We start from the raw sequence: 23,511 nt of genomic DNA, 5'->3' as shown, positions 1-23,511 counted from the left end.
TCTGATTCAGGTTCAATTTTATTGCCAGCTGACTATATATATTTACACAACCAAACAAAACAGTGTTCCTCCAGACCAAAGTGCACCCGCAAAACATCACACACAGCACATAAAGTAAAATATTACTACAAATAAGTTATTATTTAAAATGCATGGAGTCCGCAGCGCAAGGAGACAGCAGTGAACAGCTCACCATCCTAGTGACAAGACCTGGTGGTTGCATTGTATTCTTTTGTCTGAGCCTGAGGTAAGTATCTGTTCTCAGTCTGGCAGTCCTAGTCCTAATGTTTCCTCCTCCTTGATGGTAGTTGGTCAAAGAGGTTGTAGAATAGTTGATGGGGATGCTCAACCATGCTTCGAGCCCTTCATCTGCAACGCTCCCGGTAAATGATCCTGGTCATTATGTTTGTCATATTACTTTTATGTACTTGCCTACATAATACCTTGCCAGCTGAACCATCAGAAAAGACAGAGATGTGCCAAAACAATATACAGCCAACGAAGACCCTTTAGGATGTAGACATTGTTGAATTGATCCATCCTGTCTCCATGTCAGTGTGTTAAGAGTTCAAGGGGGTACCCATTGTAATGATACAGAAACACTCATTATTGTAAATAGCCTAAGCAATTGTTTGTTTATAATCTAAATCTGCAAATGTTTATGAAATTTTCCTATGATATCATTGACTCTTGCCTTTGATTTATTATGCCATTTTTCTAGTAGAACAAATAATGCACTGCTATATCTTCAGTGGAATATACACAATTGAAATGACGAAAGTGCAGTGTCTTTCAGGAAAAAAAGCCATTTTGTAAATGATGGATATTCTGGGTTAATGTTTGCAACACAAGTTCTAATATTAAAAAAAGAAGCTACCAAGTGAGTTAGAAATTCATCTTTTTATCATCTCTTCATAGGAATGTTTGGAGAAGTTTTTGAAAAACAGTGGAAATCTTCAAAACCAAGAATTTCTTTTAGTGCATCACCTTCAACGTGCCAACTATGTACCTGCCTTGCAACTTAATCAGTCACTAAAAACAAGTTTGGTGAGTTGAAAGCATATCTATATTTGATATTTTTAAAATTATTGGACAGCTGAATTTTATCAATGGGGTATAAACTGATTCACAAATCTGAGAATTGTTTCAACTCCATTTGTGAAAAGTTTATTGTATGATATAAGGTAGCAGTGGAGAGGAAATAAGCTTCTTAAAAATTTAATGTGAAATCCTTTGTATATCTCTGTGATCTCACATTACAGATTATGTGAGAATTGTTAGTCTTTATTCATGTTTTTGTGTTACTGAGTTATGATATTTTAGAATTTGACATTGAATCGACTGCCATAAGGTGAGATGTTCAGATTGATCACAGCAGTTTTGACGCTATGGGACCTGAAAATGAGTCATAAGTAGAGTGAATATATATTGTTGGAAAATAATATGTCAATTCTCATCCTATACTACTACAAAACCATACCCCCGTTGGATCTAGAGATAATATTGCCCAGAAGGCTGTTCAGAAGTTAAGAGTGAGGTGCAAATCTTAAGGCTACAGTAGTTTCATTAGATGTTCATCGTAGTTCGGGTGAGATAGAGTCAGTCTGTTTCAGCCAAGCAGATAACACAACGAGAGAGAGAGGGCTAGTAAAGAGAAAAAGCAAGAAACAAAGGACTTGGGTACTGCAAACATGTTGAAACTGTAGATGAGGGGATTTTTCTCTGAATTCAACAATCTGTGAACCAAAGAGTCTTGATGCATGACATTTTAGGCTCACAAAGAAATGACAGAAGTCCAGGACCAACAATACTACAAATTACTGAAAATATGCTGAAAATGACATAAACATAAATGAGCATAAATAAAGCTAAACTATAAGAAGAGTAACAAATTTAGACTTTAGTCCAACACTCCTACACCACTACAGTCATTTGCATCTCAAAATAAGGGTACTTTACCGTTTAAGATATGTAGAATTCATTATTAATAATGTTTAAAGTATGTGTAAGATATTCTTTGGATATCACTAAGCTAGATGTCTTAAAGACAAAAATCTGAAAATTTATGCACAAAGATATGGCTCCTGTGATAGATCAAGAAAACTCGATTAACTGGCAGAAAAAATTGCTCAAATTGAACAATAATCAAGTGAATCTACATTTATAGTTTAATGTAAACTTCACTTTGCCTGCCTATAACAACCAGAGATCCATGTTTTTTAGTACATCTTAATTTGTATAAGGTAGAATTTTTCTGTTGAGTGGGAAGAGTTCACTACTGAGGAACATATGTATGGTAAACTAGACATGGGTGTGAGGGGTGAAAAGGGAAGTGACAAATATATATTAATGTTTTATCAGAATGATCATGATCCCCGCATTCGAGAGAGAACAGCTGCTAGAAATTCCATCCTGGAACAGTATGGAAAAGTGCTTCCAAGGATACAGAGAAAACTAGCAACTGAGCGTGCAAAACCTTACCATTATTTAACAACTTTGCATGAAGGTAAGCTGATATTTAAGAATTTGTATCAAATGTTTAAATTCACATCATAAAGATGTTTCCACAAATTAAAAATATCTCCAGCAGGTTGTTTTTGTATATTTTTATAAATGACCTGTATGAAGAGGCGGAAGGATGGGTAAGTTTGCGGATGACATGAAGATTGGAGGAGTTGTGGATGGAGCGGTAGGTTGTCGAAGGTTACGAAAGGATATAGACAGGATGCAGAGTTGGGCAGAAAAATGGCAGGTAGAGTTCAATCCGGATAAGTGTGAGGTGATGCATTTTGGAAGGACAAACCAGAAGGCCGAGTACAGTGTTAATGGTTACGTTAAGAGTGTGGATGAACAGAGAGACCTTGGGGTTCAAATCCATACATCCCTCAAGGTTGCTGCACAGGTTGATAGGATAGTTAAGAAGGCCTATGGGATGCTAGGCTTCATTAATTGAGTTCAAGAGTAGGGAGGTAAAGTTGCAACTCTACAAATCTTTGGTGAGACCACACTTAGAGTATTGTATTCAGTTCTGGTCACCTCATTATAGGAAGGATATGGAACCTATGGTGAGGGTGCAGAGAAGATTTACCAGGATGTTGCCTGGATTGGAAAACAAGTCTTAAGAGGCAAGGTTAACAGAGCTGAGACTTTTCTCTTTGGAGCGTAGAAGGATGAGAGGGGACTTCATAGAGGTCTACAAGATTATGAGAGGCATAGATAGGGTGGATAGCCAGTACCTGTTTCCCAGGGCACAAATAGCAAACACCAGAAGGCATATGTGCAAAGTTAAGGGAGGGAAGTTGAGGGGAGATATCAGGGGTAAGTTTTTTTACACAGAGGGTTGTGAGTGCCTGGAATGACTTGCCAGGGATGGTGGTGGAGGCTAAAACATTAGGGATATTTAAGAACCTCTTGGACAGGCGCACGGATGAAAGAAAAATAGAGGGTTATGGGTTAGTGTGGGTTTAGTACTTTTTTTTAAGGAATATATGGGTCGGCACAACATCGAGGGCCGAAGGGCTTGTACTGTGCTGTGGTATTCTAGTGTCCAGTTGTAAGCGTGTCTTATGTGATATACCCTAAAAAGTCTGGAGAATGTAGAAAATACTGATCTGTGCCTTAAATGATTGTTGTCTATTTTTATTTTCTTCGACTCCGTGGTATTCCCCACATAGCAAACCGCTTGTCAAGTAATTTGGTCCTGTGTCCCTTAAACCACTACTATGAGTTTAGTTGAAAATACTCAACACGCACAAAAGCTGGATGAACTCAGCAGGTCGGGCAGCATCCATTGAAATGAGCAGTCAACGTTTTGGGCCAAGACCCTTTGTGAGGACTGAAAAAGGAGGCAGGGGCCCTATAAAGAAGGTGGGGGGAGGGTGGAAGGTGCCAGGTGAAAAACCAATCAGAGGAAAGATCAAGGGGTGGGGGAGGGGAAGCAGGGAGAGGATAGGCAGGAGAGGTGAAGAAGGAGTGTAAGGGGAAAGCACTATGGGTAGTAGAAGAAGGCAGAATCATGAGAGAGGTGATAGGCAGCTAGAAGAGGAGGCAGAGTGAAAGTGGGATGGTGGAAGGGAGAGGGAGGGAATTAACGGAATTAGAGAATTCGGTGTTCATATCAAGGGGCTGGAGACTACCCAGACGGTATATGATGTGGTGCTCCTCCAACCTGAGTTTGGACTCATCATGGCAGTAGAGGAGGCCATGTATGGACATATCCGAATGGGAATGTGAAGCAGGGTTGAAGTGGGTTGCAACCGGGAGATCCTATCTGTTATGGCGGACGAAGTGAAGGTACTGAACGAAGCGATCCCCCAATCTGCGTGGGGTCTTACCGATGTAGAGGAGGCTGCACCAGGGACACCGGATGCAATAGATGACTCCAACAGACTCACAAGTAAAGTGTTGCCTCACCTGGAAGGACTGTTTGGGGCCCTGAATGGTGGTAAGAGAGGAGGTGTAGGGACAGATGTAGCACTTACGCTTGCAGGGTTAAGTACCAGGTGGGAGATCTGTGGGGAGGGACGTGTGGACCAGGCAGTCACGGAGAGAACGATCCCTGTGAAAAGTAGAGAGGGAACTTTTTCTGGGTTTATCATTTCTTCTGATGTTTAGTATCCTTTATGTCTTGGGTCAGCATTCAGCAGCATTTTCAGAGTGGTATAATTCATATTTTGCAATTTATTGTTTGCAATCAATTGGTTATTAGTTTTACGCTGACAGGAATAACCTTGTGGTTCTCTTGAGCTACATACAAGTCTTGATTATGTCCCTGATAAGAACTGGATAGATGCTATTTTGCATGCATATTACAATTTGAGCATGACTTTTTTCAGTTTGTATGATGCCTTTTGGTGGCTCAGCATATTGTTCCACTAGTCTATCTAAAACGAGTATATATCCACAGACATTTTTATTGCCTTTCTTGCTTCAGTTACACGGCCCAAGCCATTATCCACTGTGGCAAGGAGATCTACTTCTGGAAGTGTGATCACTCGTGCAACGTTCATCAATTCAGTGCTTTCAAAGGTTAATGAAGTCTGGCTAAAGAATATGCAAGGAGCAACACCCTCACCTTTGAATAGGTACTGTAGTTATTTTGCCGAGTGTGCTTTGTCACTCTTTCATTGAGGTTTGTTTTCTTTTGTGTGTTCATTCGTGCTTAAGCATTATGCTAAGAAGATAAGAAAAATGAATAGTGTGTAATGCTACAGATGAATAGAGGCCCTTAATGGGTAAGAAAGGGGTTCGGTTTTTACACATGACTGTAAATCTAAAAGCAAACACTCATTTGATATGATACCTATACTTCTACAGTATTGTATGAGTGGTGTGACTATTAATAAACCACTTGGAACTGAAGCTGTAGATGTATTCAACAGAGGTTGGTTTTGTGGACTACCCACTACTCATAATCTTTCCCTTACCTGATGCACTGCAGTATATTGAGGCTTTAAACTTTTCAAATGCGAAATTAGCACTTCCATTTACTGCAGCTTCAATAGTTAATACATACGTTAATTTTTTGAGCATGGATAGCTAACTTTGCAGAATTATATTTATGATCAAAGCACTTCTGAACTGTCAGAATAATTTTGAATATTGGTTGTTCTGAGGAGCTCTGAGTACAAACCCTGGACAGCTAGAATATATTTTTGTTAATGTTGAGCAATATCTCCCTGGATATAGAAACACCAGTATATTAATGGACAGATCAGTTACATCCTGAACTGTGCATTAAATGTCATTTTCAGTGGTACGTGGAATAAGAAAGAATTTGAGGGGATACAGGCAAAAATGCAGCCAAATGAGACTTGTTCTGGTAGCTACTTGGGCTGAGGGGCCTGTTCCTCTGCTGTATGTCTCTATGACTATGATAACCACGTAGTGCCTTCCCTGATCTCATTAGGATTTTCACTGCCATTTTATTATCTTCCTGCCTGGTTACAGTAGTATAGAAATAGCCTGTCCAACTCTCTGTGACTGATTTAATGATCTTGAAATATCACTGGATTGTCAAATAGAGTATTGTTGCACAAGTATCAAATATCGGTTGCCTTATCTGTTCCCAAAGCAACTCTGAAGTGTTGTTTTGCAGTGAAACTGGCGTCCTCTTCTTAAGAGATAATGGTGTCCAATTACTGGGGCAAGGTTACACACTAACAGGTTTTACTTGAAGACTAATTCTCATTTGTATAAACTAGCTGTTCCACTTTTCCTTGGCTCCTGAAGATGTTTTATAACTAATTCCTAACAGTATCAAAAGCAAAATGCAATCCAGTTTTTAAAATTTAGACCAATAGAAAAGTCAATTTACTGAAGGCAAATGGCAAAATGTAGTATATTTACATATGTCAGCACTCAGTCATATGTGTGGCTGTCCAAAAGTCAATGTAAGTTAAAAGTGGGGGAGAAAGTGAGTTAATCTTATCTATAGAACAGAATGGAAAAAAATCATTAAAATAGTGATTCCAATACAGTGAAAAATTGTAGAATGGTTCATGTGGAATCCAACTGGGAGAGGTTGGGAACAACTGTTCATCAGCCCTCTATCTTAAAGGGAGCTGTAGATTTTGTGGAAGATAATAACTTGTTTATTGGATGATGGTTCAATACCTATAAAAAGTGAAATAAAGTTTTGTACGTGCAGCAATTCAAGATAGAATCTGAAATAAGATGAACCCTTTTAAAGTAAAGAATCAGAAGTTTTAAAACCAGCTGTAGATCCCCTCCAGCTTAGGAACAGTCTACTTATGTACAACCCATAGATATGAACAAATGTTTGGGATACTGATAGTGTGATTTGCTTGCTGCTGTAGGGCTGCAGGCATCTTCTGCTGTGTGGGAGCTCTGACATTTCAAAATACAGATCCTGTAGAAGTGAGGAAGTTAATGCATCATTTTATAACCTTGCTTAAACCTCAAACAATAAAGCATATTACTTAACACAAAGTACACTGCAGATGCTGTGGTCAAATCAACATGTACAAAAGCTGGATGAACTCAGCAGGTCGGGCAGCATCCATTGACTGCTCATTTCAATGGATGCTGCCCAACCTGCTGAGTTCATCCAGCTTTTGTACATGTTGAAAGCATATTACTTCATGCCCCAAAGCACGACAGTCTAAAAGTAACCAAACCTTATTACAAGGTTTAAGAAGTGGAGTTGACTATAATCTAAATCTCCTGCAAGAAAATGCATGATTTCTGTGGTGTATTAATGCCAGTGAGCATTTAATTTTGAAGCATTGTGACAAACAACAACATGGAAATTTTGATTTAAAATAGAAAAAAGTGGTAAGCAATTCATCGTTTACTAAAGGAGAAAACAAAGGGGCTGAGTTTATGGTTAAGTAAGAAAGCTTCATAATCTGATTTTTTTTGTACAATTGGGTAGAATTGATGTGGTGTTACGCTTGTAGAAAATAGTGTTTTTGCAGGCGATAATCTGAGCTTTCAGACTAGTTCACTGTCAAGCTTGTATTTTCCATTTAACTGCCACAAGGAGATCTTGGATTTTTAATAAATGGAGTTTAAGACGTCACCTCCACAGAACACTAGAGTAATAATTGATGATATTTTCAGAATTTTGCTGTCTTGTGTGTCTATCTACCTTGTTTATTTTATTACAGTACATTATTTAATAGCACTTGCATGTGTATTACACAAGAAATGAAAATCAATCTGTAAATTTTCAACAGGGAAAAAAAAAGCTTAAGTTAATTCTTGTTATTTACACCCATTTAAACTTTAGTCCTAGGTGCAAAGAACTGCCTTCTGTTAATGTGACTCTAAAAACTTCTGAAGTACCCGATGCTTTTGTTGGGACACCAATCAATACAAGCTCACAAAAAATTTCCAGGTATTGATTTGTTTATATAATAAATTTGGTATTGTTCTTTCCTTCGCATAGTTTTTTCATTTTGATCTTGTGGGCACACTGTAAACTTGGTATATGAATCCTTTTGATCTATTGTAAAATGAGTTCTGGGCCAGGAACAGATTATATGGCTATGAGATTACATACAGAATTTGAAAAAAAACAACCACTCTCCATCTTAGGCCTGCTGTGCCTTTTTTTAAAAAATCATGGCTGATTTGATTGCATTATCAACTTCTACACTCTTGCTTAGTAAGAATAAATCTTTCTCTGCTTAAAGTATTAAAGGCTTTGAGGATGAAAATTTGAAAGACTGTGCTGAGAGGAAGTGTAAATATTGCGGCAAGGAAATCTGCAGCATTTATGTGAGGTTCTACTGAGCCCACATGCAGAGCAATGTGTCAGGTTTGGTCTCCTTATCTTAAAAATATAAGCTTGCCCAGAGGAATTGCAGACCAAAGTTCAAAGTAAAATTTATTCTCAAGCAGCTGCGCAGGTTGACTCTGTGGTGAAGAAGGCATAGGGTGTATCAGCCTTCTCCAATCGTGGCATTGAATTTAGGAGCCGAGAGGTAATGTTGCAGCTATATAAGACCCTGGTCAGACCCCACTTGGAGTACTGTGCTCAGTTCTGGTCACCTCACTACAGACAGAATGTGGAAACCATAGAAAGGGTGCAGAGGAGATTTACAAGGATGTTGCCTGGATTAAGGAGCTTGCCTTATGAGACTAGGCTGAGTGAACTCGGCCTTTTCTCCTTGGAGCGAAGGATGAGAGGTGACCTGACAGTTGTACAAGATGATGAGAGGCATTGATCATGTGGATAGTCAGAGGCTTTTTCCCAGGGCTGAAATGGTTGCCACAAGAGGACACAGGTTTAAGGTGCTGGAGAGTAGGTACAGAGGAGATGTCAGGGTAAGTTTTTTACTCAGAGAGTGGTGAGTGCATGAAATGGGCTGCTGGCAACAGTGGTGGAGGCAGATACGATAGGGTCTTTTAAGAGACTTTTGGATAGTTATGTGGATCTTAGAAAAATTGAGGGCTATGGGTAAGCCTAGTAATTTCTAAGGTAGGGACACGAGAAAACTCATAGGCTTTCTATGTTTCTAGTACATACATGTCATCGTGTACAACCCCGAGATTAATTTACAAGATTGGTTCCGATCAAGGATGGCAGGTTTGCCACATGATGAGAGACTGAGAAGAGTAGACCTGTATTCTCCAGTGTTTAGAGGAATGAAACACGATCACATTGAACCTTCAAAGTACGCAGCTCAAGTAATAATTTAATCAAGACACACTTATCACTGCATCTTGATACTGTGGCAATAATAAAGCAATGCCAAAGTTCTAATAATGATTGGCAGGTGAGATGTCAGGAGGATGTTGACCATGACAGAGGAGTCTAGAACACAAAATATTTTGCAGATGCTGAGTCTTGGACTGAAACCTCAACTGTTCATTCATTTACATAGATGCTGCCTGGCCTGCTGAGTTTGTCTGGCATTTTTGAGAGGAATTTAGTAGTCCCAAACTCAGAATAAGGGTAGGCTGCTTGGGTCTGAAATGAGAAGAGGGTTTTTCTTTATGCAAAGAATGGAGAATCTGGAATTTTCCATCCCATGTAAGATCACTTATAATCCTGATAAATGTGGAATAGTCTCAAATATCCAGATGGTCTCCTATATCATGATATTATGATTTCTGTAGTAAATATTCAGTGTTATCTTCTGCTTAACAGTGTGGAAAATTACTTAAGCTTGGCCCATCCAAAAAAAAAATCCCTTACACATTTTGTCTTCTGATAGTCTTTGGTTCAGATCAGGACAAAGTCATTGAAGAGTTACAATGAGAATGACCACATTTAACATCAAGGCTACATTCAACCCCAGTTGAATAGCAATGCTCCCCAGTAAAACCATTTAATGGGGGTGGGGGGGAGTGTCCATTGTCTGAGGTCATTCCACCATTCAAAAAATATTCTGCTAACCCACACGACAAAAGCTGGTCAACATAAGTTGGAGGGAATGACTTTTCCTACTCCCATGAATTTTCATGGCAGAATATCATTTAATCAGCTGCCTTCAGTACTGTGAGGGGGGCAGTTGACTGGAACCTTGTTTTGGTCTGGCCACATATTCTAGTTGGTGGTGGATGTCCTGTAGAGGGTGTTATCTCATGACTTTCAATGGTGTTTATTTCAGTAAGGCATTTGATAAGGTACCCTATGCAAGGCTTATTGAGAAAATAAGGCAGCATGGGATCCAAGGGGACCTTGCTTTGTGGATCCAGAACTGGTTTGCCCACAGAGGGCAAAAAGTGGTTGTGGACGGGTCATATTCTGCATGGAGGTCAGTGACCAATGGTGTGCCTCGGGGATGTGTTCTGGGACCCCTTCATGATTTTTATAAATGACCTGGATGAGGAAGTGGAGGGATGGTTTAGTAAGTTTTCTAATGACACAAAGGTTGAGGGTGTTGTAGATCGTGTGGAAGGCTGTCAGAGGTTACAGCTGGACATTGATTGGATGCAAAACTGGGCTGAGAAGTGGCAGTTGGATTTCAATCCAGATAAGTGTGAGGTGGTTCATTTTGGTAGGTCAAATATGATGGCAGAATGTAGTATTAATGCTAAGTATCTTGGCAGTGTGGAGGATCAGAGGGATCTTGGGGTCGGAGTCCATAGGACACTCAAAGCTGCTACACAGGTTGACTGTGTGGTTAAGAAGGCATAAGGGGCATTGGCCTTCATCAACCATGGGATTGAGTTCAAGAACTGGGAGGAACTGTTACAGCTATATAAGACCCTGGTCAGACCCCACTTGGGGTACCGTGTTCAATTCGGATCATCTCACTACAGGGAGGATGTGGAAACTATAGAAAGGGTGCAGAGGAGGTTTACAAGGATGTTGCCTGGATTGGGGAGCATTCCTTATGAGAACAGGTTGAGTGGACTTGGTCTTTTCTCCTTTAAGCAACAGAAGATTAGAGGTGTGTAAGATGATGAGAGGCATTGATGTGTTGATAGGCTTTTTCCCAGGGCTGAAATGGCTAACACGAGAGGGCACAGTTTTAAGGTGCTTGGAAGTAGGTACAGAGGAGATGTCAGGGATAAGTTTTTTACGCAGAGTGTGGTGTATGTGGAATGGGCTGCCAGCGACGATGGTTGGTGCAGATACAATAAGGTCTTTTAAGAGACTCTTGAATAGGCACGTGAAGCTTAGAAAAATAGAGGATTATGGGTAACCCAAAGTAATTTCTAAAGTAAGTCCATGTTCGGCACAGCATTGTGGGCCAAAGGGCCTGTATTGTGCCGTAGGTTTTCTGTCTTTCTATTTCATTGTTTTAACCATCTTACCAAACGTATCATCAGTGTGCTGAAATATCCTTTGCATGCTTGGATAACTGCAGCTTCAACAAGACAAACCAGTCTGCGTAATTGTTGATTTTCTCCACTGCTGGCCCAGTTGTGCATTATGTACTATTGACAAGACAGCCACAACAAATCACTGTCTTTCAACAACACCTACAAAGCATTTGACCTCTATCACACAAAAATATGCAGGCAATGGTCACATTTCATATTTCAGGATCACATCCAAATCTCAAAACGAGAAAATCTGCAGTTGCTGGAAATCCAAGCAATACAAACAATATGCTGGAGGAACAGTGGAGGAACTCAGCAGGCCGGGAAAAAAGTACAGTTGATTTTTCGGGCTGAAACCCTTTCAGCACCTTCAAAACCTTCCAGCATTTTGTGTGTGCTGCTCGCATCCAAATCTGATAGTTTTGTGATTTGTGTATCCATTCTGGTGATGCATCTCCAGTCACAACACAGATTGTAGCAGCATAAATGTTAACCTTTGCTGAGAATAAATTAAATTTTAAAATACAGAAGCCTCTCCCAGACATGTCTCTTTCTCTAAATTGCTTACATTTTCTACAAGATTGCTGTCAGTTTTCATCGGTTGAAAGCTGAAACACATCAGTGTGGCATTGTTGCAAAGAGCAGACTTGCACTAAACCATAATTGGACGCCACAAAATTCGATTTTGCAAATTATAATTAATCAATATACAAAATCTTTGCCTGTAATTTTGAGCTTTTACTTAAAATTCTTTTCTTACTGCCATATCTATCAACATTCAGGAATTCAATTAATTCAGTAGTTTTAAGAAATTACTATTTTAGCTGCATGCAATAAAGGCAAGCATTTTATTTGGACATTGGTGGGTTTTGCTTTGAATTCCTTTCCCTTTATTCATGCCATGGTGTTTGGGCACACCCTGGCCACAAGCAGTTCCCTCAAAGCTTTTGATTATTAATGATGTCTTTATTTTGTAACTTGCAAAATATTCTGTCAGCTTTGAGATGATAAAACTTAGAGCTTACTGGAGGGAGAAATTACTTTTTAGCTGAGATTCTGTTATGTAATTTTTAATATTAATATGTTTTGGGCTTAGTCATTGATAAGACTTGCATTTTATTTTTCTAGTTGAGTTAATATAAATAGCAATATTATACTTGGAAGAGAGTATAATCAAAATCAGTTTTCAGTATTGCTTCTAACAGACTTAAAATTAACTACTGTGCTTCAAAGAAACCATTGTGGATCCCAGAAATCTGAAATTGAAGAAAATGTGGAAAGTATTCAGCGATTGGAGCTGCTTCTAAGGAGAGAAACATAAGTGGTCTTCTGTTACCATCAGTTGTCAGTGGGTTGAGTCACGTCTGTGGGAGTAAAGGAATTGACAATGTTTTGGGGTCGAAACCCTGCAGCAGGATCTGAAATTGTTCCCTCCCACGGGTGTTGCTTATGAATTCACTGAATTTTTTCATTGAATCTTCCGAAAATTTGCTATCTTTTTGTAAGGGAAAGCTAGGACGATGTGCCTTCAGAGAGAATGCATCTCTAACACAATTGTTTCCTCACTTAGGTTGTTGGACTCAGTGAGACAGCTGAAGTCATACACGACATCAAAAGCAGAGCCAACGCATGTGGAAACTAAAAGCATTTTGAGGATGACAGCTAGTCCTTTGGAGTCATGTACAATCAATACTGCCCACTTTGGAAGCATTTCTAAGGCAGCAGAACTAAAGCTTTTGCAAACACCTCCTGTGGTGAAGGTATTTAAATGATCTTACTCAATATTTTTGCACTGATTCTATTGCCCTTAAATTTTAGTTTCTTAAAATAAAATATCCCTATACCGGTAGCCATTGTATTTCCTTCAAGGCAGGGCTTTCCAACCTGTTTTTATGCCATGGACCCCTACCATTAACCAAGGGGTCCGTGGATCCCAGGTTGGGAACCCCTGCCTTAAGGGAGGTCTTTTAAGGAAGGCAAACAGCATAAGGAGTACATTCTCTGCCACCTAGATAACTTGAAATGTGCCTGCAAAAAGTCTGCTTAGAATTGCTATTGATAAGTGGTATTTCAGTTTCCTGATGTGCAGTGATAGATTAAGAAAACATTTCTTTTCCTCCTTAGAGAGCAAGAGCATTTACATCATCAGAAGCCACGTTTGCCAGTTTTACTCCTCAGTCCATCTTGCGACCTAGCCTTCGTCCCACACCCTTGGCATCACCGTGTGCCTCACCAAGTAGATCTTCAACTCCTCCACTCCGTTCTAAAGAGACCAAAATTTCTTTTGTGAAAGAGAAGCCAGCCATTCGATGGACAAATAGGGTATGTAGTTTGTGATAAGGTTTATGAAAGTATTTGGATTTTTGACAGTTAGTTGCCTTTATTACAGTGAACATGGGTACGTTAGTATAGTTGTTAAATTACTGGACTAATATCCAGTGCTTTCTGAAGTGAATGAGGTTAGAATTAGAAGTAGATTGAATGCAAACTAACAGCAGCCTTGTGAAATTCTGATCAGTGAGATGTTTAGGAAGAATGTTAATTGTGCAGGCATTTTTCAGATTGTGGGTGATGTAGCTTCAAAGAATGGTTATTATAGTGTAACCTTTAAAAAATTATTACATGCTGAGCAAAAGGAATGGGTTTTATCATCTCCACCCTGCTGTCACAGTCTCAGTATAAAAGGACATCCTTTTACGACAGATAGAGGAACAACTTTAGACGGTGCTGAACTTGTGCACCGTTATGGCATCATTGCCATAGATGGCTGTGGAAGCCAGGTCATTGGGTATATTTAAAATGGAGCTTGATAGGTTCTTGATTAGTAAGGGTGTCGAAGGTTACAGGGAGAAGGCAGAAGTTTGGGATTGGGATAGAATATAAATCATCCATGATGGGCTGAATGGCCGGATTCTGTTCCTATATCTTAAGTTTGCCCTTTCATAACTGCCACAATAAGTTATTTGTTAATTTGTTATTTTATACCTACTTGTAAATTATTATATCTATTTTAAATCAAGGATATAGCTGCAGATGAATTTGAGCTGCCGCCTTCATCCAAACGGATTCCACGCACACCGTCTATTGAGTCATGGCCTTCAACCACAGACAATCAATTCACAAATGAACTTACTCCTGAAAATGAAGTACAGTTTGAGCATATGGAAATGGTTGATCTTTCTGGTACTGACAAAGATTCTATTAAAGATCATATTGATAGTTCTGGAAGAACAGAAGACTTGTCAATGGAGGAATATGTGGATGCTGCTGAGTCCCTCGATAGAGGGGACACATCCAAGGATATGGGGAAAGTGGTTTTCGTGGATGAGTTGATCTTAAATATGGAGGAGAGGATCTCAAGTTGTGATCCTACATGTGTGGATGTTATGGACCAGCGCACTACAAGTCACCAAGGGGCTGAAGTTTCCCAGCCTGAAACTGAGGAAGTGTCTGACAGTGAAAAACTGTTTAATGCAGATAATGAACAAACCTTTGAAGGTATGATTTGCCAAAATTAATTCCTTTTTCATACACATTCATTAGATTTTGTGTCAAATACCTCAAGAGACCATTGTATGCATTGAATAAATTTTGAATTAATTGCATCTTGAAGGAGCAATCTAATTGGGTGTTTAATTTGCTTATTTGGTAATTAATTTTAGGGTGTTGCTATGGGCACTGAAGAGGTGGGTAGTCTTGATTCTTGATCAGGGATTTACAATGTATCTTGGATTCATTGCTTGGTCTTAATTCTATGTTGATTGCCTGAAACAAATTTGGAAACGACTGTATACTTTCTGTGATTGTTTTAGACATCAATAAGAATGGAAGTCCTTCACCATGCTCAAGCAACGATGCAGCTGTTCTGCTGACACATAACCTCATATCATCTGATGAGGGGTGAGCTTACAATTTTTTTCCCCCATTTGACTTTTGAGGATAGCATTAATTAAATAAATCATTACTTAAATTTGTTCAGCATTTTTTGTTCATTGACCCATTTGCAAGGATGAGAATTCTGTTGCCAAATCTAAAATGTCTTTACAAAGTATTAGATTCTACCCATGTACAATACTGTGCATGTATATATAGCTAAGGTGCCTAAGACTTTTGCCAATGTGGAGTGAAGAGCGTTTTTTTTTGTAAACCTGGTGGGAGCAAAGGATATTGGGAATGATGAGGGTGGAGTGCTACTGGAGGGGTTTGAGACAGGTGGCAGAGAAGGAAAGCTAAGGTCAGGGGTGGCAAATGTGCAGATACACTCAGCCCTCAGACACTGGGCAAGGTCATTTGATTCAAAACAATTACTTTATTGATCATTACAGAATATCTCTGGTGCTTCACTCTCCCTCCCCTCTCCCTTCCCCTTTTCCCAGCATGATTCCTCCCTGCCATCTTCCTACTTTCATTCCTCAATAGAAGCCCATATCAGAATCAGGTTTATCATCCCTTGTATACATCATGAAATTTGTGTTTTTTATTGCAGCATCAGCAATACAATGAAATATATAAAATTACTACAGTACTGTGCATATGTCTTGTGCACCCTATCTATATATATGTGCCTAATACTTTTTCGTAGTGTTGTGACTGTGGTGCAGAACCTGTAGACCATGGTGTGGGTCCATCCTGACAGTGTGCATTCATCTTTCTGTAGCACATCTTTTGTCCCATCTGTCTACTCACCAAAATAGCTGCCCAGCAGTAAGCTTGACACATCCCGAAAGTTCTCAGTACCACCTTGGCTCCTTAAAAGAGGCAGCCATTACACAATCCAACAGAAGTATATTGGGTCTGAGAGAAGCACTGAAGCCTGTAGTTACAGAAAGGAGGTAGAGCTTGACTTTTTCCATCACTTTTTTAAAAGACCATTGCCTGTAAAGCTGAATTAGTTATTTCCATAAACAGCCATCATCCTAAGTTGTGCTTTTGGCATATCTGGTTTCCTAAGATGTAACAAGGGTTTAATCTTTTCAATTTGGTGCCATGGTAGTGCAGTGCTTAGCACATTAATAAGACATTATAGACCATCCAATAATCAGTGGGATTTAGAAGAGCAAATTTGTTGATAGATTGCAGGTTGTTGCAAGAAACATTAGAATGTGAAAGTAGGTGATAGTACCTTTCCAGTATGGGGCTCCCATACTGTAAAAGGGTTAGATGGGATAGAGTATTTCAAGTGTGTTCAGGAAAGTTTCCTTAATCAATACACAGAGTTCCCAATGTTAAGACTTTATTTCCTGTAATGTAGAAGATTGAGGGGAGGTTTTATAGAGGTATACAAAATTGAGGGGTATAGATGGGGTAAATGCAAGCAGGCTTTTTCCACTAAGGTTGGGTGAGACAACAACTAGAGGTCATAGGTTGAGAGGGAAAGGTGAAATATTTAAGGGGACCATGAAGGGGAACTTCTTTACTCAGAGGGTGGTGAGAGTGGAATGAATTGCTTGCAGAAATGCTTATGTAGGGACAATTTCACCATTTAAGAGAAATTTAGATAGGTACATGAATGGGAGGGGTATGGAGCACTGTTGTCTTATTTAAAGGCCGATGGGAGTAGGCAGATTAGTGGTTTGGCATGGACTAGATGGGTTGAAAAGCCTGTTTCTGTGCTGTAGTTATGACTCTAAGCAGGGTGAGTGGGATTGTTCATGATATTGCTGCCCTTCTGTAATTTTTCTGTATATATGTCCTTGAAGGCAGGTAGGCTTGTGCCAGTGATGTGTTGGGCTGTTCTACCTCTCTGTCGTAGAGCCTTCCTGACGTTGCATTTCAGTTTTCATACCACACAGTGATGCAGCATGTTAGAACACTCAACTGAACATCTGTAGAAAGCCATGAGTATTGGCTCTCTTCAGCCTTCTAGAAAGTGGAGGCATTGGTGAGCTTTTTTGACTGTGGAGTTGTGTTCTGTGGCTGTGAGAGGTTTTGTGAGATGTGCATTCCCAGGAGGTTGAAATTGCCTGCTGTGCCATTGATATGAAGATGTTACCTCTGTAGAGTTTGTACATTTTCCGGGGGCCAGTAGGCCTGAGCTCAGAGTTCCAAAAGGTATGTTTCTTTGCTGTATGAACCTGAGAATTTCTGGAATAAATCATATTTACTTGATTTAAAAGCTAAATGCAATTTGAGAAGTGGAAAAAAGAAAGTTCCATGCAGTTTTTTACTCAAACCATTATAACGAATGTACAGTTGAAGTCAGAAGTTTATATACACCTTAGCCAAATACATTTAATCTCAGTTTTTCACAATTCCTGACATTTAATCCTAGAAAACATTCCCTGTCTTAGGTCAGTTAGGATCGCTACTTTATTTTAAGAATGTGAATTGTCAGAATAATAGTAGAGGGAATGATTTATTTCAGCTTTTATTTCTTTCATCACATTCCCAGTGGGTCAGAAGTTTACATACACTTAAGTTGAAGTCATTAAAACTCATTGTTTAACTACTCTACAGATTTCACATTAGCAAACGATAGTTTTGGCAAGATGTTGAGGACATCTACTTTGTGCATGACACAAGTAATTTTTCCAATTGTTTACAGACAGATTATTTCACTTTTAATTGACTATATCATAATTCCAGTGGGTCAGAGGTTTGCAAACAATATCAAAAGAAATCAGCCAAGACCTCAGAAAAAAAATTGTGGACCTCCACAAGTCCGGTTCATCCTTGGGAGCAATTTCCAAATGCCTGAAGGTACCGCGTTCATCTGTACAAACAGTAATACGCAAGTATAAACACCAGTATGCAGCCGTCATACTGCTCAGGAAGGAGAAGCATTCTGTTTCTTAGAGATGAACGTACTTTGGAGCGAAAAGTGCAAATCAATCCCAGAACAATAGCAAAAGGACCTTGTGAAGATGCAGGAGGAAACAGGTAGACACGTATCTATAACCACAATAAAACGAGTCCTATATCAACATAACCTGAAAGGCTGCTCAGCAAGGAAGAAGCCACTGCTCCAAAACTGCCATTAAAAAAAGCCAGACTGCAGTTTGCAAGTGCACATGGGGACAAAGATCTTACTTTTTGGAGAAATGTCCTCTGGTCTGATGAAACAAAACTTGAACTGTTTGGCCATAATGACTATCGTGATGTTTGGAGAAAAAAGGGTGAGGCTTGCAAGCCGAAGAACACCATCCCAACAGTGAAGCACGGTGATGCTTTGCTGCAGGAGGGACTGGTGCACTTCACAAAATAGATGGCATCATGAGGAAGGAAAATCATGTGGCCATATTGAAGCAACATCTCAAGACATCAGCCAGAAAGTTAAAGCTCGGTGGCAAATGGGTCTTCCAAATGGACAATGACCCCCAAGTGTACCTCCAAAGTTGTGGCAAAATTGCATAAGGACAACAAAGTCAAGGTATCGGAGTGGCCATCATAAAGCCCTGACCTCAATCTGATAGAAAATTTGTGGGCAGACCTGAAAAAGCGTGTGCGACCAAGGAAGCCTACAAGCTTGACTCAGTTACACCAGTTCTGTCTGGAGGAATGGAACAAAATTCCAACGAGTTATTGTGAGAAACTTGTGGAAGGCTACCCAAAACGTTTGACCCAAGTTAAACAATTTAAAGGCAATGCTACCAAATACTAACAAAGTGTATGTAAACTTCTAACCCACTGGGAATGTGATGAAAGAAATAAAAGCTGAAATAAATCATTTTCTGTACTATTATTCTGACATTTCACATTCTTAAAATAAAGCAGTGATCCTAACTGACCTAAGACAGGGAATGTTTTCTAGGGTTAAATGTCAGGAATTGTAAAAAACTGAGTTTAAATGTGTTTGGCTAAGGTGCATGTAAACTTCTGACTTCAACTGTATATACGGAACTTCAATAAACAAAATTCCAGATCTGAACCTTGAGGTATTTTAGAGTTTTTTTAAATGGTGTTTTATTGTGGTAGCACTGTAATCAAAGTTTGAAGTAAATTTAATCAGAACGCTGAATATACTTAAATTTATCTTTTAAAGTTGATACTTTAGACATGGTGAGGTATTTGCAGATGTGGGGGTAAATAAGGAAGGTAACCCACAAATCCAGGAGGGTAGTGGTGTAAAGCTCTTTTATACGGAGTGGTTAGAATATGAGGCACAGTTCAAGTAGAAGTTAGGTGAATCACATGGGAAGTTAGATAATTACATAAAAGAGAAAGGGATATGATAAGGTGATCAGATGAAGTAACGTGTTTGGAACATCTTGTGTTTAAAGACAGTTGCATTAACAAATTGGATCAAATGCTGAATTTCTGCACTGTTAATTGTCTGATTAAACAGTGAAACCTTGCATCCAGAAAAGACTGAGGAACAACTGCTCTCTCAGGTACCAGAGGAAAAGGAAGGATTGGTCGAGAATGAAGACAATTTGCATCCATCCAGTACAGATTCTGATTGTATGTATAATTACTTTTTTCTTACTTCTGCTTAAAATTACCACCTAGCTCAAATAAAACCAGCTTACTATTGCAGGTGAGCTTTTCTTCTGAATTCTTTTCAATGCAGCATCTGCAGTCAACAGGTTTGTTTGCCAAGAAACATCTGACAGCAATTGGAGTGGATTTGTCTATGAAATCCAAGTCAACGAGATATCTTCCGAACAAAAATATGCATAAAAACATCAATAAACCAACCTACATGATTTGTTGTGTTTGAGCTTATTTGTGAAAACTAGTATCATTGATTCCAGTTAAGTGGGACACTTCGGGACGAGTACAGTGGCACATTTAAGCAGCTGCTCAATTAACCAAACTTTCCTGGAAGTAGTTTAAAAGGTTTTCTTTTTAAAAGACAAGCCACGTTTTAACTAAATAACAAATTATTTATTTGAATGAAATACAGAACAAATTAGAACATTATCAATACTACGACAGTAGTTTAAATCTGTATTTGTTCCTAATTGCTATCAATGGAGGAATTCATCCAGTATAGTCTGCATGCTGCCGTGTTCTTTTGATTGACTGTAAAATTAGCACAGGCATCTCGTGTAGATAATGGACTGTTTTCATGCAAATTTCAATTATTGCATCCTCCAAATCTTACATTGTAATATTCAAGATGATTGTCGATACCTTCAAATTTTTCATAATTCCTAACGTGCTGAAGTTTGCTCCCTGCTGTTTCTGGCATCTCCAAGTCTGAATGCTTGAAACTGCAGTGAGCAAAATTGAGTTGTCTTACTGCTTATTTCTTACTAACTAACAGTGATAAAGATCACTGCTCTTTGAACATAAGCACACACAACTGATGCTATTTAAAAACTGTTTGCTCTGAGCACTGTGTAATGCCTAATGGCCACACAAATGCATGCATCTGACGCTATTTAAAAACTGCTTGCAATGTCTCCTGCCCCGATTGAGTGACATTGTGTTCCAGATAAATGAAGGGAATCCCAGCTATTTGCATTTTTCCTTTGAGAGTTGTCCCAAATCAGCGGCTGTCCCAATTAACCGATGGCCCAATTAACTGGAATCCACTGTAATGTATAAACATTAATGTAGATTCCACAAAACCCATGGTGGATTATTGTTTCACAGAAAAATGAGGCTTGTGTTTATATTAGCAATCTTATTGAGTGTTTCTTAGACAATTTGGAATGTTTTTCATATAATTAGATTATTATAATTTGTAATATTTTTTATTTTTTAAGCATATTTTTCACTTTTGCAGCATTTACTCTTTCCAAGGTAATGATTGTTGTGTAAGCAGATAATACAACTTCTTTAAATTCATTAGTTAAATCGTATTGTGTGTATATGTGCTAAATCCTGGCCAGATAAAATAACTTAATTTTGTGCAGAACCAGCAGATAAAAAATTGTTGAAGAAAATATTTGTTGTTATAGTTAGAAACCTGTAACCATGAGGAGTTTTCAACTCCTTAATTTTGCAGGAAGCATTTTGACAAGTGTTCATGCTGCCTACTATTTGGGCAGATATATATAATTTGCCTGCATTAAGACTGTATCCTTTTGTGCCTTATCTTCTTAAATGTGTGTCTAAGTAAATATAGTATTGTATTTTAATGCCTTCTCTGGCATGTTCCAGACATTCCTCTCCATAGATGCTGCCTAACTTGCTGAGTTCCTCCAGCATTTTGTGTATGTTCCTACCCCTCTGAATCTTTTGAAAGTCGTCATTATATGCCCTCTTGTTTTTGATACTCTTTACATTGAAATATACTCTGGTGATCCCTCAACTTCCTTTGCTGCAAGGAAAACAGGCTTTGCTTATCCACTCCCTCCCCATATCTAAAGTTTTGCAATGCAGACAACATCTGGTGAATCTCCTTTGTACTCTCTGCTATGGACACATCCTTCATATACAATGGCAGGTGGAACTGCATCAAGTGTGGCCTAGTCCGTGTTTTGCTACAGTTGCAGCATAACATTCCAACTCTTGCATTCTGTGTCCTGGCATGTTTGCCTCCATGGCCTCCTGTATTTCCATTTTCAAACCAGTAGGGATAGGGATCTGCATCCCTGGCTCTCCCTGTTTATCAACAATCCTCAATGTCCTAATATATTTACAGTATATGTCCTAACTCTATTTGGCCTCCAAAGATGCTTCACTTCGCTTGTTGAAATTAAAACTCCATGCACCAATGCTCTGACCAACATTCCCATTGATCAATATCCCAACATCCTGCTGAAGCTTTAGATAACCCTCCTTGCTATCCACAACACCAATTTTTTTTTTTTTGTTACCCACAATCACTTGTATTCACAGGTCAGATATATATAAATACCGATCCCTGTGCTACATGATTAATCACAAAAACAATCTTCCACCATCACCCCCTGCCTTCTGTGATTGCTTGAGCTAAATGAGTTATTATTCCTTTCTGATACTATTGCCTTTTCATCAGATATTCTCTGATGCAAGCTATTTCTGTCATCTGAAACAGTCTTTCATGCAAAATCACTGCTATGTTTCTCCCAAGTTCCTGAATAACCAACGGAGTTGTGCATGGATAACATCCAGTCACTTTATAGATGCTTCAAATCCAACAGGCCAGTTGAATAAAATACAAGATTTAAAAATCAGAACTGTGTTGAGGGTAATTAGTTTGCAGATTATGTTCTACCATTCTTATTGTTGGCTGATTTTTGTACGATTGCAAACATTTCTATGAGCTGTTGCTTTGGGTAACATTGGTATACTTCAAGGTCATAGTTCCAACCACTATAAAATTGGTATTGGTTTATTATTGTCACATAAAGCAAGATGCAGTGAAAAGCTTGTGTTGCATACTGTTCATTCAGATCACCTCATGTTTTGAGGTAGATTAAGGTAAAACAAATAGGATGTGGAAAAAAGAGTGAAAGCCACAGAGGAAGTGCAGTGTAGGTAAGCGATAAAGTGCACAATCATAACGAGGTAAATTGTGAAGTCAAGAGTTCACCTTATCATACGGGAAGTCCGTTCAGGGGTTTGATAACAGTGGGATGGAAGCTGTCCTCGGAGTTTGATGGTACATGCTTTCAGGCTTTTGTATCCTCTGGGGAAAGAGAGGATGGATGGGGCTTTGATTATGTTGGCCGCTTTACTGAGGCAGTGAGAAATATACACCTGCAGGACTGCAGCATAAAGCATTGTTAAAGCTACCTTCAGAAGCCAATGATCCAGAGGTTTCCTCTTTTAATTGCTATAATGCTGACCAAGCAACGTTTTGAATGTGGTATAAATTTGTCTGCAGACAATGCCTCTAAGCTCTATTTTAGCTTCTTCTCTGTGCGCATCTCTTTCCCTACCCCTATCCCCAAGTTCAAAGTGTTTGTCACTATTTTATATATGCTACATATATGGCATACATGTTTAAGGCCTTTGTTGGTCATGGGTGGGCAAGCAGCAAGAATTTTATTGGTGCACTCTGTTTTTATGCTGCTCTCCTGAAGGTGGCCAGACAGGCAAGCTTTTCACTGTATCATTACATGTGACAATACTGTACCAATATCAATTCCAATGCCTCTGCATCAAATTGCACCACAACATTATGGATGTGTCAGGTTGGTGCTGGAATGCATGGCAGCACTTGCGCTCTGCCCCAGCACATTTTAACACCAAACAATGCATTTCACTGTATTTTTATGTAAATAAATTCATCTGAATTCCCACTCATCTACTACAATTGTGATTGCTAATCCCCACTGTTCCCCAGTTAAATAGTACTTTAATTTTTTTTTAATTATTTGCATTAAAATTCCTTCTGTGGTCTTGCCTCAATCTATTCCAGATCCATCCTTGTATGTGTACATACCCAGT

At 39.0% G+C, this 23,511-nt stretch overlaps 1 protein-coding gene across 2 annotated transcripts in view; it reads left to right on the top strand.

Annotated features, from left to right (window-relative positions):
• Nucleotides 1–23,511, top strand: part of ahctf1 (AT hook containing transcription factor 1) — a 111,330-nt gene that overhangs the window by 76,602 nt on the left and 11,217 nt on the right. For both annotated transcript variants that reach the window (XM_059985585.1, XM_059985586.1), the window contains 9 exons: nucleotides 919–1,047; nucleotides 2,362–2,506; nucleotides 4,934–5,084; nucleotides 7,754–7,861; nucleotides 12,815–13,004; nucleotides 13,369–13,566; nucleotides 14,265–14,742; nucleotides 15,057–15,144; nucleotides 19,529–19,644. In XM_059985585.1, the coding sequence (XP_059841568.1) occupies nucleotides 919–1,047; nucleotides 2,362–2,506; nucleotides 4,934–5,084; nucleotides 7,754–7,861; nucleotides 12,815–13,004; nucleotides 13,369–13,566; nucleotides 14,265–14,742; nucleotides 15,057–15,144; nucleotides 19,529–19,644 (1,603 nt within the window). The remainder of the gene's footprint in view (nucleotides 1–918; nucleotides 1,048–2,361; nucleotides 2,507–4,933; nucleotides 5,085–7,753; nucleotides 7,862–12,814; nucleotides 13,005–13,368; nucleotides 13,567–14,264; nucleotides 14,743–15,056; nucleotides 15,145–19,528; nucleotides 19,645–23,511) is intronic.

Source organism: Hypanus sabinus, chromosome 12 (assembly GCF_030144855.1).
Source record: "Hypanus sabinus isolate sHypSab1 chromosome 12, sHypSab1.hap1, whole genome shotgun sequence".
Classification (NCBI taxonomy): domain Eukaryota; kingdom Metazoa; phylum Chordata; class Chondrichthyes; order Myliobatiformes; family Dasyatidae; genus Hypanus; species Hypanus sabinus.
The sequence above is the reverse complement of the archived record's forward strand: the minus strand, read 5'-3'. Positions and strand labels throughout refer to the sequence as shown.